Source organism: Dipodomys ordii, unplaced genomic scaffold (assembly GCF_000151885.1).
Source record: "Dipodomys ordii isolate 6190 unplaced genomic scaffold, Dord_2.0 Scaffold18, whole genome shotgun sequence".
NCBI classification, from domain to species: domain Eukaryota; kingdom Metazoa; phylum Chordata; class Mammalia; order Rodentia; family Heteromyidae; genus Dipodomys; species Dipodomys ordii.
Window position 1 is genome coordinate 15478795 of NW_012267234.1, and position 15498 is coordinate 15494292.

At 42.7% G+C, this 15498-nt stretch overlaps 1 protein-coding gene across 1 annotated transcript in view; it reads right to left on the reverse strand.

Annotated features, from left to right (window-relative positions):
• Positions 1 to 10492: 10492 nt before the first annotated feature.
• Positions 10493 to 15498, reverse strand: part of Maf (v-maf avian musculoaponeurotic fibrosarcoma oncogene homolog) — a 5959-nt gene continuing 953 nt past the window's right edge. Inside the window, 3 exon segments of the mRNA XM_013012697.1 lie at positions 10493 to 10605; positions 10608 to 10630; positions 15118 to 15497. Coding sequence (XP_012868151.1) covers positions 10538 to 10605; positions 10608 to 10630; positions 15118 to 15497 — 471 coding nt within the window. The 3' untranslated portion in view covers positions 10493 to 10537.

Consider the following 15498-nt stretch of genomic DNA (forward strand, 5'->3'; position numbering starts at 1 on the left):
GGTGATTTATGAGTAAGATAGGAAGCCAGGTAAACAAAGGGGAAGATTTCCGAGTACTTTGACTGGTTTTGTTTCACGGCAGTTTAGTTTTACTCTCAGCTCATAAATTAGTGATGTCTTCCTTCCTTACATTGGATAACTTTTTGAATTTAACTCATTGGCAAAAGTATGGACAGGATAAAATACATCCACATTGGAGACTAGGGGGGGAAATTGATGAGTGTATTAGAACCCAGGTGCTGTTTCTACAAGCCCTCTCAGTGACCCCTGCAGGTGCTAGGAAAGTCACAGACAGCCTTTCTGCACCTGCCCCCTCTGCACTGCCCCGAGACAGCTCTTCAAGGCTTGGTTGCCTTCAGAGAGGTCTTAGCAGAGTATAGACATGAACTGGAGAAGGCCCATGGCCTTTTGCCAAGACCACGTTTCAGCACAGGAAAAACAAGAGCATCGCCGGAAGGTCTACTTTTCACTTGGGTGAAATCCTTCAGAGCTGATCATCTTGTGACGATTCAGACCGGGAGACCGCCTTGGAGGCTAACTCAAAAGCCACCCTGACTGGGCGGGTAGGGGGCAAGCAATACCAGGAGCATTGCCGTTTCCATGGTAACAGTCACACCTGCAGCAGTGATGCTCCTAGTCAAATAGTTTTCTCTGGCGGGAGTCACACAGGCAGTGCCAGAGTGCCGATCTGCAGGTTAAAAGACTTTTCTTGGAAAGCACAGCCCAGAAAAACCACGCGTTTGGGTCGGTTAAAAAAGGTGAGGTCAGAACACATGCTAATAGAAAACATTAGTCAGGATCAAGAGATATTACCAAAATGGAGAATTTAATTTTTCTTTTTCTTTTTTTGCAATACCACTTGGGATGTGCCTTTTCTAATATGCCTGTGAACCATAATATAATCTAGACTGTGTTTTGGAGAAGAAATAAAAGGTAATTAAATAGCTCCCCAAATGGTTTCTGATTTAATTTTCAGAACCTAACCCAGAAAACAGACAGAAGTAAGCGAAGAGTCGCGTACATGGTGGAAATTAACAAGAGAGCAGAAAACCCAGTGGTTTACCATGTCTGGCTCACACTACTGAAATTCTTTAACCAAAGTGACTTCACAGAAAATAAACTAAGTAACTCTCCCAAGAGCACCAGGCATAGACCTTTTTCATCAGGCAGCTTATAATATCTAATATCACAGAGGAACTTCAAGGAATTGTCCTCCTTCTCCCCAAATTCCCCATCTGACCAGCTCCTCTCCTCTCCCGAGCGCTCACCTGTCAATCATGCTCACAGCTGAAATTTGATTTCTCTCCACCAGTAACCTTATATGAAATATTACCAAGGGGTCAAGATCCATGTGAACCTTGCTTTTAGAGTTCATTAACTCTTTGTTCAAAATGGATGGTTTCCATGTCACAGAAAACTGGCCACAGAGCCTAGACTGCCACATTTCAGAGGCAACTTCCAAATTGCAATTATCAAGACCAGGATAAGAACGTAGATAAAAGGTTGAAACTGCATGCACACATATGGACATGCAAAGGAACCACTGAAAGTGTACACACTGAGTTATGATCTATGCATAGGAGCAAAAAGGAAAAATGTTCATTTGGGATGAGGTTAGCAGCAAAGGCACCAGATTACACCTTCCTGGTCCAATTGTTGCAAATGAGATGCTCATCACCATACAGCTAAGTAATCAGATACTATTTTTCCAATACAGTAGTCAGGGGAAGAGGTGCTATTTTCCCTCCACATGGCTTCAAGGGTCTTCTTTGCAAAAAGTAGCAAGTTGACAGTGTGACTTTCACCCACATCAGTTTCATGTAAAAAAAAAATAAAAGAAAGTATTTCATGCAAATTTCTCAGCAAGCAAAATTGGTAATGAAGAACAAAAATCAAATCAAACTTCATTCCATTAGCCAATGAGAGGCCACAAGAATACATAAAGGCTATGATACTAAATAATTATTGGCGTGAACATGTTGCTCTAGCTCTCCACACCAAGACAGTCCTCATTTAAGTCACGCTGGGAGACTTGTCATTGAAAACCATTCAAAAAGCTCAGTTTCTTCCTTTCTTTCTTTTTTTTAGTAGATGAACATTATATTTCTGCCTCTCACTGGTCTGGTCTCCTGACCCTTTTGCTTCCAGCCAAAGCAGGAACGACTCTACAGCTACAATTTCGTTCCGGAAAGAAGCACAGACTGAGCTTTGAAATTACAGTAAATTTTCCATCTATGGACTGAGACCAGAGTATTAGGAGATCATGAATTAGGGATGTTTACGGGAGCAGAGGTAGAGCATACCCCAGAGACCATGGAGGGCAGTGGCCCAAATTGACTCAAATTATCTGACATTCCAAGGAAGGACTGTCTTTTTCTCTTTCCACAGGGTGAAGGATGTGGGAGGTATTTACACTGGACAGACACATATCTATATGACAACATAAAACCTACAAATAAACGCATGCCAGGCCTCACAAACATTGTTTCTTTCCGTCGCCTGCTCCTGGGGTCCCTGAGTGATCCCATGGATGGTTCTTGTAAAACCCAAATACTAAAACCAGGAACTTTGCTACACCTAATGAAATAGCAGAAGTGTTGGCTGGCTTGCTTGCTTTTCCCATCCAGGCAAACTCACTCAAACAGGCACATGCAAATCAAAAATCAAGATGTACCTCTTTGACTTCAGGCCACAGGATTTTTTCACATCACTGATGTAGAGGACTCCCTTGGGTACCTGATTTAGCAAATATATTAAAATAAACAAAGGGTAATTAATAACCATGAATTGTGTTCCGAGGACAGTATGTTACAGGCAGCCTAATTATCTATGATAAAAGGGTACAGGCAGACTAAAGGAGGAGCGATTTGATTGTACTTGCTTTTGGTCAGATGAGGGTACTTCATGGACGGAAATGACCCATGATGTCACCTTGTGTTCTCTTAACTATGGCTTCCTTTCTAGGAGGCCTTAATAGCCATCAACCCATTGGGCCAGTGCTCTAAACATCTGTGAAGCTGTCCCCAGTTGTAAAGGGAACCTAAGCACTGCACAGAATAATTGAACCATCACTGTGCTGGCCCAGTGGTCCAGGTTCTGCAGGTAGGTGAGTAGGACCTGTTTTCCTCCATATTCAGCCCCCTCCATTTCACTGGTCCTTCTGCCAGTGTTGCTGTCAATCGTAACTACAAATAAAATCATTATATATCATCCCCTTTTCTTATTAATGTCTTTTCGGCATAAGTCAGTAGTAGGGAATACTTAGGACTGTGATATAAAAGTCATTTAAAAAAAAAGAGAGAGAGACTTTTGCTTCACCGTGAATAACAAAAGCACAATAATTCAAAGTACTTAGCTTTCTATGCTTCTTTAAAAAAAACACCTTATTGCTATTAGCTGTACTAATGGAAATGACAAAATAATCATTTGCCATGCAGAGTCTAATATTTTCCAGACGGCAGCTTAATAACAAAGCAGACCTGTCATTTCTTCCTATGTTTAGTTACACTACACCAGATCAGACTGTCAAAATACATTTAAAATCTCATTTTAAGAATTCAACAGGGTTACAGTACATCTGTGTATGACAACTGAAATAAACTAGTAAGTCAATGTAATTTTTTTCCCCAACAAGGATATTCAGTTATTTTTTTCATGAATCCTCTATACATTGACGTGAATTACCTTACAAGTGGTGTGAAGAATAACACAATGTTAACTTGCATGCTGAATTCTGTAGCTCGTTGTGACTGAACACAATCTTTATTCACTTAAATTGTCACTTAGCATAACTCTCCAGTTCTTTCCAATGCTTTTTATCTAAGTAATAAGACTACGCTCAAGAGCTTGGACAAATAAATTTCTACTTCTATCTCTTTCTCTGCCATTTGAAAGGACATTATTTGTCTTCATTCATATTTCATATTAAAATATGCTGGTATTGGGGCTTGAACTCAGGGCTTTGAGCTCTCCCTTGGTTTTTTGTTTTTGTTTTTTCCATTCTATCCCACAAACCACACTTCCACTCTGGCATTTTGCTGGTTAGTTGGAGATAAGAATCTCACAGACTTTCCTGCCAGGCTGGCTTTGAACCTTGATCCTCAGATCTCAGCCTCCTGCGTAGCTTTGACTAAAAGGTGTGAGCTAGCAGCACCAAGCTTAAAAACACTTTTAAAACTTTAAAGTACAAAGTTTTCTTCTTCACAGATTAATCAATCCCTTGCCAAGCATACTATGGCTACCAAAAAGGAAAAAAAAAAACAAGAAATATACTGTAAGTATACAATTTGCAAGTGCATCAATAATATAAATTACTCTCCATTTGAAGTTCAAAGAGTTAATCTCCAAACACAATAAAAATAAAAACTGCCCATTTAAGATTTCTTTTTTAAAAAATCTCTGGGAACAACAGATTTTTCTGGAAATTGAAGCAAACAAGAGTTTTAAAGCCGCAGCGATTGTAGAGGGAATATTATCGCAATTCCTCTGGGAGCCTTGCAAACATATGCTAAGCTTTGGCAAGGAATATTTACATGAGATCATATACTTGTGAGACATTTTTCAATTTTAGAAAAATATTACAAAGCAATAATTGGACACCAGCTTTTTAAAATATGCTCCCTTTTTCCTTCCTGACCTTACCATTGATATAGTCCATCAGTAGTTATTTTTGGAGGGGGGAAAAAAAACCCAGCCTCATTAAATGCAATATTTGGCATGGTGCCGAAAAATCTCATAAAATAGATGATGTCCTTTTTAGTTCATTGGTGTCATTTTCCTCAGAATGATCTCTCCTCTCTAGCCACCTGGGAAACTCATTCTGTTATCTAGACATTTACTTGAAAAAGCTGGAGGTGTGTGTGTGTGTGTGTGTGTGTATTGGGAGGGGTCTGTTTGCACACCTGAATACAGTCCAAAAACCACTGTGGTTTTTGTGTTCTCAGTACTTTTGCCCAGACAGTCACTGGGGAAGGGTAGAGGCAAGGGGCTCTCACTTGGGAGTGAGAGAGATTTCAGAGCTGGCCCAGGCTGGTGTAATCTAAGCCAGATGCTTGACAGCTTGAAGTCTCTTGTGTTAACCACCACGGAAGAGTTGGGGGTTTTGTTATTGTTGTTTTGTTTTGTCTTGTTTTCTTTTTCTTTTTTTTTTTTATAATAGCACAAGATTCAAAAGGGGCCTCATCTTCACAAGTGCACCCAGAAAGTGTGTCACAGATTGCGGGGCTGTGTCTCCATACACCCCCAAGTCACAGAGTGTGTGGCAGACAGGATGTCACCTGCTTTTTACATGACAGGATTGTTTTTCCACTCAGGCTCTGCTCCTGTCTACCAATGCCTCTGCCCTTGTGATCATCTTCTTTTCTTAAGGTGGGAGCTGCAGATCTATCTTTCAATAGCTTTCCCCTCTCTGCAACGCCTTATGTCAAAGGGCCCTCAAATAACCAATCATGTGTGGAATGCACTGCCCCAAAAGTGTAGAAAGACACAGTATCATCTCTAAATAGTTCCAATCTCAGAATGATAGCCCTAGGTTTTTGTTTTTTTCTTGTTCTATAAAAAAATAAATAAATAAAACAAAATAAATAAATAAAACAAAAAAACCCCAAACACCAAGATATATGTTTTTAAAATCTGAAGATAAAAGTGCCTGGGAGGCTTACTTCATTCTTTTAGCTCCAGTCCACTTATGTGCATATTAATACATTCTTCCCTAACTGGGGGGGGGGCGAGAAAGAAAGGGAGGGGGAGAGATTTGTTTATGCACATGTGGTCATGCTTGTGTGACTTCATCAGTCCCACTATGGACCGGTCCTTCCTGAATTCGGTCCCTCTGAACTTCCTTCTGCAGACACAGCCGCCTGATTCCCCGAGCCGCGTCAGACGCGGGCCTGCCCGCAGGCGCCTCCGCCTCGGGCCCCGCGAGGCGCGGGATCCTCCAGTCTGTGCGCCCGGCTTGGCCCCGCGTTGCGCAGATGGCTGTGAACCGCCGCGAACGCCGAGCCCGGGCGCCTTGGGGGAGACTTTTCACCTAGAGTTTCCCCTGGTCCCCTTCTCTTTGTCCTTTCTGGTTCTGTTCCCAAGTCTGCGGGTCGGGGAGGGGGGGCTGAAAAATGGGTCACGGAGATGAATAGGGTGGGCTCGGGTGCAGCCGGCTCGGGGAGCTGGCGGGTGCCGGGCGGGCTCCCCTCTTTCCGCCGGCATCTGGCTGGCGCCCCGCAGCTCGGCACCGCAGGTACTTTGCGGGGGGCGCAGGGAGACTTGGAGGTTAAGAAAAACTTGGAACCGAAGTCCCACTCGGATCGGAGCTCTCCTGCGGGGACGCGGGAGCGGGGTAGGGGCCGGGGCGTGGGGCGCGCGGCATCGGGGCGCCCGTGGTCCCCCCACCCCGGGTGCCGGGCAGGGTACTGGGCATCTCCCAGGTCGCGCGCCCCGCGCGGCGCGTCCTGGCCCGGGGCGCAAGGGCCTCGGCTGCGCTGGGGAACGGGCTGGTGGCGTGGGGCTGGCGCTGGGCCCCGGGGGCGCTCGGATCCACACACTTGGCTGGGGGAGCAGGCCACGAGGGGCAGGGGTATAGTGGAGGTCGGCGGGGACCGGAGTGCCGGGGAGGAGCATGCGTGGGAACCACGCAGCTGTCTCCTCCACCTCCCTGGCTCCCCTGGCCTTTGCACTTGCAGGGGTCAGGGGGTCAGGCCCCAGTGTGGACCACTGCCCCGCGGCCTGAGGGCCGTGCTCTCCCCACCCCCAGGCTCCCTCGTGGGCCCAAGGGCCCAGGCATGCGAGGAAATTACGAATTACGAAGAGGGGCACTGGTCGAACAGGGCCCAAATCCTGGGGCTGAGGATCTCAAGGCTGAAGAGAACTCAGGGCCTGTCCGTCAGCCACTCTACAAACAGGTCCCGGCTGGCCAGGACCCTAGGTGACCTGAGCTGACCCCTGAAGATTGCAGGGTCAGAGGTCAGGGTTGGCCTTTGTTAATAATGTGTCTTCCCCGGAGCCTGCGCTTCCTCTCCCCGGTCCTCTAGGCCCAGGTTGAGGCTGTCTTTTGTGGTGCGCCCCCTTTAACTTCTGCCCAAACCATCACAGGTCAGAAACCCCCTTCTGCCTCGCTCCAGAAGCGGCCCTGGCCACATAGAACCTGCCTCTGAATCCCGAGATTCGCAGGTCAGGATTCTTGTTGAAATTCTAGAAGGATATGGGTTTCTACTCCTTCCTGCCTTGCTTAGTTCCGTTTCATGGCCTTTCGTGGTCCTGGACCCAAATAATCAACCACAAGGAAAAACAAACCAACCAACCCCTTCTGGAGGCTTGGAACCAGGCAGGACTGGGAATCAGAATATGGAGAAAAGAGAAATTCAGAAGCAAAATCTTCAGTTTATAGCTGTTATTCAGGCCTGGGCTGGGGGTGAGGGCTGGAGAGAAGTGTGTGAATGTGTGTGTGTGTGTGCACGTGTGTGTGTATGCACACGCGTGCGCTGAGAAACAGGCAAACCCTGAAAACTATTTCCTCTTCTCCTTCTCTTTCTTCCAAACCATGACAGGCCTCCCTCATCCTCCTTTTCTGGATTAATGTCCCTTTGTAATCATAACTAAGGATCCCAGATGAGTCTGTGCAGAAGGGAGGGACGCGATTTTGCAATCCCAAGTCCTAATTATAGGGGGAAATTGTTATCTAACAGAAAGAAAGGAAAAGAAACTGCACTGTGTGGAATCCACAGAGGCTATTCCAATCAGAGCATCTCTGTGGAAAATGGTGCTGTGGGAGTTTCTTAAAAACTGCCCAACTCTACTGCAAATTCACATCAAGATGACTTCTCTGAGCCTTGGGTGTGCCCCTTCTATCAGCCTTGTTCTTTGGGGATGACTTACCGGACACACACACACAAAGCTTTCAATTTTAAACAATAGAAATGGTCATGTGCAATGATCAGATAAACATTGGCATCACACCTCAGCCTGAACCATACAATCACCCATCGGCATATTCATAAATGTCCTCCCCCTAAATTAAGGTGCTATCCATTTTTTTCAAAGCTTTCTATTTGGGTTGAGAACCCCAAAATAGTTCTCCAAAAGAACCTCCACATGTGCATATTTTTAGAGGCATGGACAGCCAAGAAACTTGTTTGCACCTGGCTATGTGAACATTGGCTCTGACTCAGGCCACTGACGAAGTGGAGTTAACTAGAGTTACTTATTCCTGGGACTCTTGCCTTCAAAGGCCTTCTCTCTCTGATTTTTCTGCTTCAGAAGGACCTGTGAAGGGTTTAGGGAACAGAAACGAAGAACTCTGCCATGCCTTGGTGAAGGCAAGTTTAATTTTTTTAAATCATTATTAGTGAGAGTGGTGCTTTTTTGTTCCTCTCTGAAAGGTAAAGATGCTCCCCATTTGTGTGTCAGACTGAATTTCTTTATGCCCCAACAATCAGGAGACAGCTTGGGAGACTGAAATTCTCTCACCCTGCCCCTTACCTAGGCTAGGACAGGGGGAGAAAAAAGCCAGACACAGCTGGGTCTGTTCAGGGGCAGGAAGGAGTACAACGATGCCAAGAGATAATACCCTTTTTCTGGGGTTTCATGTCTGGATTTTGAAGATTTATATGAAAAGTGAGAAAAACTATTATGGGATGGTGGGTTAAAGCTCTTCTACTTAAAAAGAAAAAAGAAAAAAAAACAAAGCAAACAAGTCCTGATTCAGATGGATACATCCTGGACCCCTAGGAAGTAAAACCAACACAAACAAACAAATAAAATTACTACAACTCTTTCAGCATTTTTCTTCTCTTCCCCATCCTGACAAGAAGGCATGGAGCTACCTCTCATTATTTAATCATCATTCTAGGCAATAACCCAGAAGGGTGAAAATCATAGCTACTCACTGCAGAGAAAACTTCCTTAAAAGTACCCATCCCCCCCCCCCCACACACACACCAAAACCAAAAAAACAAAAACCAAGACATTTCTTCCAGGAAAGTAACTACATTCTTTTTTAAAAAATTTTCAAAATCAAAGTGAATTGCAGTGCAAAGCCTTGTAAATCTGCAATACAATGTGGAAGCTGATTTCCTATCCCTTTTTCTGGAGGTTTAGGCAAGTGCTTGGGCCTCAGAGCTGAAGTGTGTGTTTTTCTGACACCCAAATCAGACCAGCTGGCTAAAGGTTGTTCCTGAAGTATTTTCATCTACCATTCAACCTCAGTTAGTCTGTAACTACCAGTAAGTAGATATGAGATTTTTAAATAGATTGATTGGTTCAGTACACTGCTAGGGTATTTAATCAAGCCAAGAGTATGGAAAATGGAAACACATTGGGATAACCAAAACAAAGCAAAGACAATAAATGCACATACTCGGGAACCTTGGAATGTGTGATAAGCAACTTTGGGTATTGACAGGTGGAAAGGCTTGGACTGTAGTGACCAAGACAGCTGTGGGTCCAGTGTTCATGTGGGGGTGTGTGTGGGGGGTACCATTTGCCCTCTGCTCATGCTTTTAGCTTTAAAGTTGGTGGTTTGGCAAGGGACACTTGCCAGAATTTGTGTTACCAAATAAAAGTGACTGGGGTAAAGGTATAAGATCAGTGCATGAGCACTGTGCATTCAGTAATAAACAGAGTATTTCCATCAGGCCACTGGTATGAAAAGAGAGCTCTGGTTACTGCCAATTGACATCTAAAGAGAGGAGTTATCTTCTAGGCAGAGTTAAGACCTCTCCCTAGCTGATGTCAATACATTAACGTGTCAGATACATTATATAATATATATATATATATATATATATATATATATATATATCTCACATTGTTTTGGTTAAAAAAAAAGCATGGAAAAAGCCCAGGGAATTAAGGCATTTTTTTTTGAGCCTCAGTGACTAGAGAGAAGAAGGTGTGTGTTTAGTTAACTTTGTATCTTGTGCCATACATTGTTTTTACTGACAATTCTATCTGGTAAGTGACATGTTTGACATTATAGAAACAGCACCAGCTAAAAAACTAGGTTGTCCCCCTCTGCTAACACTCACACTGCTGGCTTCTGTCAGGAGAAAGGACTCGATTTTTGCTGCTTCTGTCGTTAGTAAAATTCTCAGCCAAAAAGAAACACTGGAGCATGGAAATGTATTCTTCAGAATGTGCACATCTACATATACATGCTTTAAAAACGCTAGCTCTTACCTTTTAGGGAACTTTTATTTCCTTACCGTGTACATTGTATCTATCTACATATATATGTAATTTGTAAGTTATTTTTTAAAAGCAGTATTCCAGATTGAAAACTAACACCTGTTTGCTTATGTGCATAGTACACCCAAAAGCACACACACGCTTTTCTATGGATCCATACAGAACACGGCTCAGTTCATTACTAGTTAGTAGGGAGGTTACACAGTTAATATCCTCCTCTGACACAATAATTTTTTTTCTGTAAAACGTGAACTCAATGGAACTCAAGTTGTTTTCTCGGACTGTAAATAATAATAATAAATATAATAATAAATAGTAATGATTCATACTAATTTTTTAATGTACAGATCTCACATAAATTTCATTTGGGGAACACATCTGTAAGTAGGAATGGCCGGGACTTCGAAAATGTAGTGTTTCCAGGGGTACCTCCAGCTTGCCAGTGGGCTCAGTTCTGTAATTGGAATGAAAGGAATTTTAACACTACTTCCACAAATACTCCACACAGCCTAACTCGGGGATTGGGGGGGCCGAGATTAGATTTCCTTGTATGATTCTTTTTTCTTAAATTTTAGAGACGTATTTGGAATGATGGGGGCCTGCACAGTATTTAGTTCTTTGTGAAAAACAAGCATACAATTAAAAAAAAATCATGGGTGTTTGCCACAATCTCCCGAAGTCTTTAGTAATTAGTTCCAAAAAATTCATTTCACTACAAGTTAACTTTTTCTTAAAGCCAGTATAACCCAAGCTATATTTTTTTTAAATATTAAAAAAATAGGCTTCTCTGCTTTATTTTGTAATATTTGGGGGTTCAAACTGGCGTATTCTAATGAACAATCTTATGGATTTATTTCTAATCGTTTGTTATTGTGTCACTGTATTTTCTCCCCCCATTCAAGTTCCAGTCTTCAAGAATAACTGCAATAACCATATCTTCAATGTCACCCGGGGTTTGAGAATGTGTTTACTTAAAATCATGTGGGATGCTGAGCTTTCTGTAGAAAGGACAGGCCTATTCCTATGTCTTCACAGGGCAGGTACGTCTCTGTCTCTCTCTGTCTCTGTCTCTCTCAGTTGTGACCCGAGAATAAAAAAAAAAATCTCTGAAGCCTAGGAAAAGCTAACTCAAGCACGAAAGGGTAGGTTTGTTTTGTTTTGTTTTGCTTTTTGTTGTTGTCATTAAGTGGAACCAAGTGTGGTTTCAGAACCCCATCTAGACTGGCACAGAAAGGAAGGTGAAAATATAAAGGGTAAATGCTGTGTCTTCATGATCAGTGAAAGGGGACAGGAAGGCCAGTGAAAAACTGCCCAGAACTCATCAGTGCTGAGCACAACCTGTTTTCTTCAAAACAAGACCTTTCTTCGTGCAGTTACAATATTATCCTTTAAAAAATAAAAAAGAATCGAAGAGAAAATAAAACTATCATCATGTTTGGCTATGTTTTCAAGACAGTGCTGGCTTTGTCTAACATTCTATTTAGCCTCAGTATGGAAAGGACATGCATTTGTAACATTAGTTGCTATGAATTTGTGTCAATTTAAAGTAGGTCAGTGCTTAGGAGTTGTGGTGAAGGTAGCTGAAACCTTCCCCAAACTCATCTACAAGTTAGCGCCTACCCAAAGCCCCTTTTAGGGTCACAAACCAGTTAATCAAAGCACTGCTTTCAGTCCCCAAAAACCTTATTTTTATATTATATTTTGGAGACCAGTGTGACCTCACTCATGACCAGCTTGCCTTAAGTGGAGAGAGAGACAGAGAGAGAGAGACAGAGAGAGAGAGAGTGTTCACTAAGTATTGTCAGTGAAAGCCAGATATGAGAACTGGGAATTAAGAAAAAAAAAACACATAGGTTTTTTCTTTTTCCTACATAACACAAACACAGTTAAAAGGAAAAAAAATTTAAAAAGCAAAACAAAACAACTTTGATTTGTCCCAAAGTGTTTATGTACAGACTTGTCAGGCCTTGCTAACAAGAAAATCATGATGTGTAAAGGAAGAAAGAAAAATAATCAATTATAACCAAAAAGCAAAAATCGTTTATCTTTATCATTAAGTATATGTGTGGCCCAAGCCATCTTGGTGGGTCACATTTGTGGGTTCCTCTTTTTTCTACATGGGTTAGAGAACTTAGGGGTCATGATTCGAAAGTCCAGCTCAACTGTTTTATTTATTTTTTATTTAGTTTTTCATTTTTCACAAAAGTCCAATGATAGCCCAAGTCATCTGAAAACTGAAAAACTTTAGGGACAAAAAATAGTTGAGAGATCATAATTTACATCTCTATTAAATATTACTAATTACAATATGGGGCCAGACTCTTCAGAGCACAAAACAGCCTATAATTTCACCCTGAATTATTGCCTTCCTACTCTTCCATTAATCATTCCTCTGGAGAAAAAGAGAATTCCATGCAGTTGTTGGGCCCAGTTAAACTGTACGCTAAGAAATTGAGTACGGAATCAAAAAAATTCAGTTTATTATTGTAGATTATTCTTTTTTCTTGATATAACCAGAATTGAAAATGAAAGAAAAGCACATAGGAACGTCACGCATCGTTAGTTAGTAACTCAAGATATAAAACAATTTTGCACAGCAAAATATGAAAAAAAAGGAAAAATAACTGACAAGATTTTTTTATATTTATTGTGGTAAGATTTGCTTTTCATTTTTTTAAAGACAGGATGTCAGTCCCTGAAAATAACATTTACTGATTATTGCCTTTAAAACTGTGGATTTTTTTTAAGTTACAGAAAATCCAGTTTTGTACCACAATACAACTGTAAAAAAAATCTGCATCATCTTAAAACTGTGCAGTAATGCCATTTTTTATAACTGCATAAATTTTATTAGCGTTCTAAACAGTTTTGCGATTGTTTTGTATATTATATGCTTGCAGGTTATGTCTTAGTGCAATTCAGTCCCAAATATTTAAATTTTGAAAAAAAAACCATACATTTTTGAATGTAAAATACCCCTACAGATATAAACAGGGGTTTCTCCCCTTTTAATACTTTGGTTTTCAATACAGTCAGTGGTATAGCAAAGACTACACATACCCAACTTATATTAAAGTTGCAAGCACATGCTATATAAGCTACTTTTTTTAAACAGTTCCCCCTTTGCAAACTCTACCCCCCTTAACATCACAACAGTAAACAATTTAGTGCATCGATCTTTAAAAAAAAATCTACAGCTACACAGACCTAACTCTTTCAAATGTATCTATAACATTCCTTTATCTGTAGCATACATTTTAACTGGGCTAACAGATTAGAAAAAACTATAATTAAATTATATACTAGAAACCCATAGCATTCCACATTTGACAATGACCAAAAGCCAAAAAATATATATAATAATAATTAAAATAAACAAAAAAAGAATGGGGCAGATTTCTTTCTCTCTTTTTTTTTCTTGAAAAAATAAATTTTAGACTGCTTTCAGCAATAGCACAATTTAAATCCCCCTCACCGAAGTGGAGCATTATTCTTAATTAAAAAGGAAGCATTCCTAAGAGTTTGTGAAATTTGTAACCCATTCTGGTATCTCTGACAAGCAATTCCTTCAGTGCATTTACTCAGGGAGGCTGCAGGTTTGAGTAACTCAAAAAAAATTTTTTTGGAGCAGATGCAAACTTTCATAGGAAGAAGGCTCTAGGGTTGCATTTTCTTGTTGTTGTTTTGTTTTGTTTTTGTTCAGAACTCAAAAAAGTCATGAGGCAGTAAAATAAAAGTATGAGGACCATGCTCTAAGTCTTCCAATGTCCATTTCCAAGCCAAAAGGAAAGAAAAAAAGGAAAAAATAATTATACCATACATGTCCAGCATGCAGGCTTTTTTATTAATATAATGTCTCTTTTCCATAAAGTCTTTGAAACAGTTACAGTTCATTGTTGCTAAGACAAAGTAGCAAGCATAATAATATGTGAGATGACAGTGAGTTTTTTATGGCAGACTAAACTCTCAGATTTGGCCCCAGAGGGCCAGACTCCACCAATCACACCCGCAAGGCTGATGAAGGCTTGGTTGTGGCAGGTTCACAAGGATTTTCTTTTTCTCTCCTCTACTTTAGCATGACAATGCTAATTAAAAAAAATACCTCTTGGAACTCAGCCTGCTGCAAGTCTATAACTTTTCACATTTTTTTTTCTTTTGAGAGCTCAATCTCCCATGAAGACCTCAGGAGGAGAAAAAGAAAAAGAAAAAAAAAAACAAAACACAAAACCCCAAACTTGGCTTTTTCTTTCTTTTATCTTGGAGGAAGGTGGGTGGAGAGGAGGAGGAAGGTGAAAAGCTGGGTAACACAGCAAGCTCCAAAAAGTAAAATTAAAGGGGGGGGGGAATCCAAAGTAACACACACACACACACACACACACACGCAGGGGGGCATCCGCTCAGGAACTGAAAAAGAAGGGGGGGGGTGATGCAAATAACGCCGGTTTCAAAAGTGAGCCATGTTTCACATGAAGAATTCTGCTGAGATCTTTGACCACGGTTGCAAGTCCGGTGTGGGGAGGGGACGGGGGAGGCGGTGGTGTGTAAAAACACAAACAAAAACAACACACACAACAACAACAACAACAAAAAACACCCCGACGAGCTAGCCGGGGACGGGGATGGTTTCAGCTGGGCAATCCGGGGGAGCCGGACACCCCTTTTCCCTCCCCAACTTTCCACGGCCCCCGCCCCCGCCAGGAATCAGTCAGGGTGTGTGTGTGTGTGTGTGTGTGTGTGTGTGTGTGCGCACACGTGTGTGCGCGAGGGGGGGGGAGCGCGCGCGCCTGGGTGCGAGCGCGCGCGCGCAGAGGGGACCCCGGGGAGGGGGTGAGTGGTGAGTAGGGGGGGCGGGAGATCTCGGCAGAGGAGGGGGCGCGGGGTGGGGAGGGGGCCGGGCCCCCGCGGTGGCGAGCCGTGGTCGCGCGGGTGTCAAGAACTCACATGAAAAACTCGGGAGAGGACGGGTTGTCGCTGCTGGAGCCGTTTTCTCGGAAGCCGCTGCTCACCAGCTTCTCGTATTTCTCCTTGTACGCGTCCCTCTCCCGCACCAGCCTGGAGATCTCCTGCTTGAGGTGGTCGACCTGCTGCAGCAGCTGGTTCTTCTCCGACTCCAGGACGTGTCTCTGCTGCACCCTCTTGAAGCGGCAGGACTGCGCATAGCCGCGGTTTTTCAGGGTCCGCCTCTTCTGCTTCAGCCGGATCACCTCCTCCTTGCTGACCCCGCGCAGCTGCCGGTTCAGCTCGCGCACCGACATGGTCACCAGCTGCTCGTCGGAGAAGCGGTCGTCGAAGTGCAGGCCGCCGCCGGCGGCGTGGTGCGGG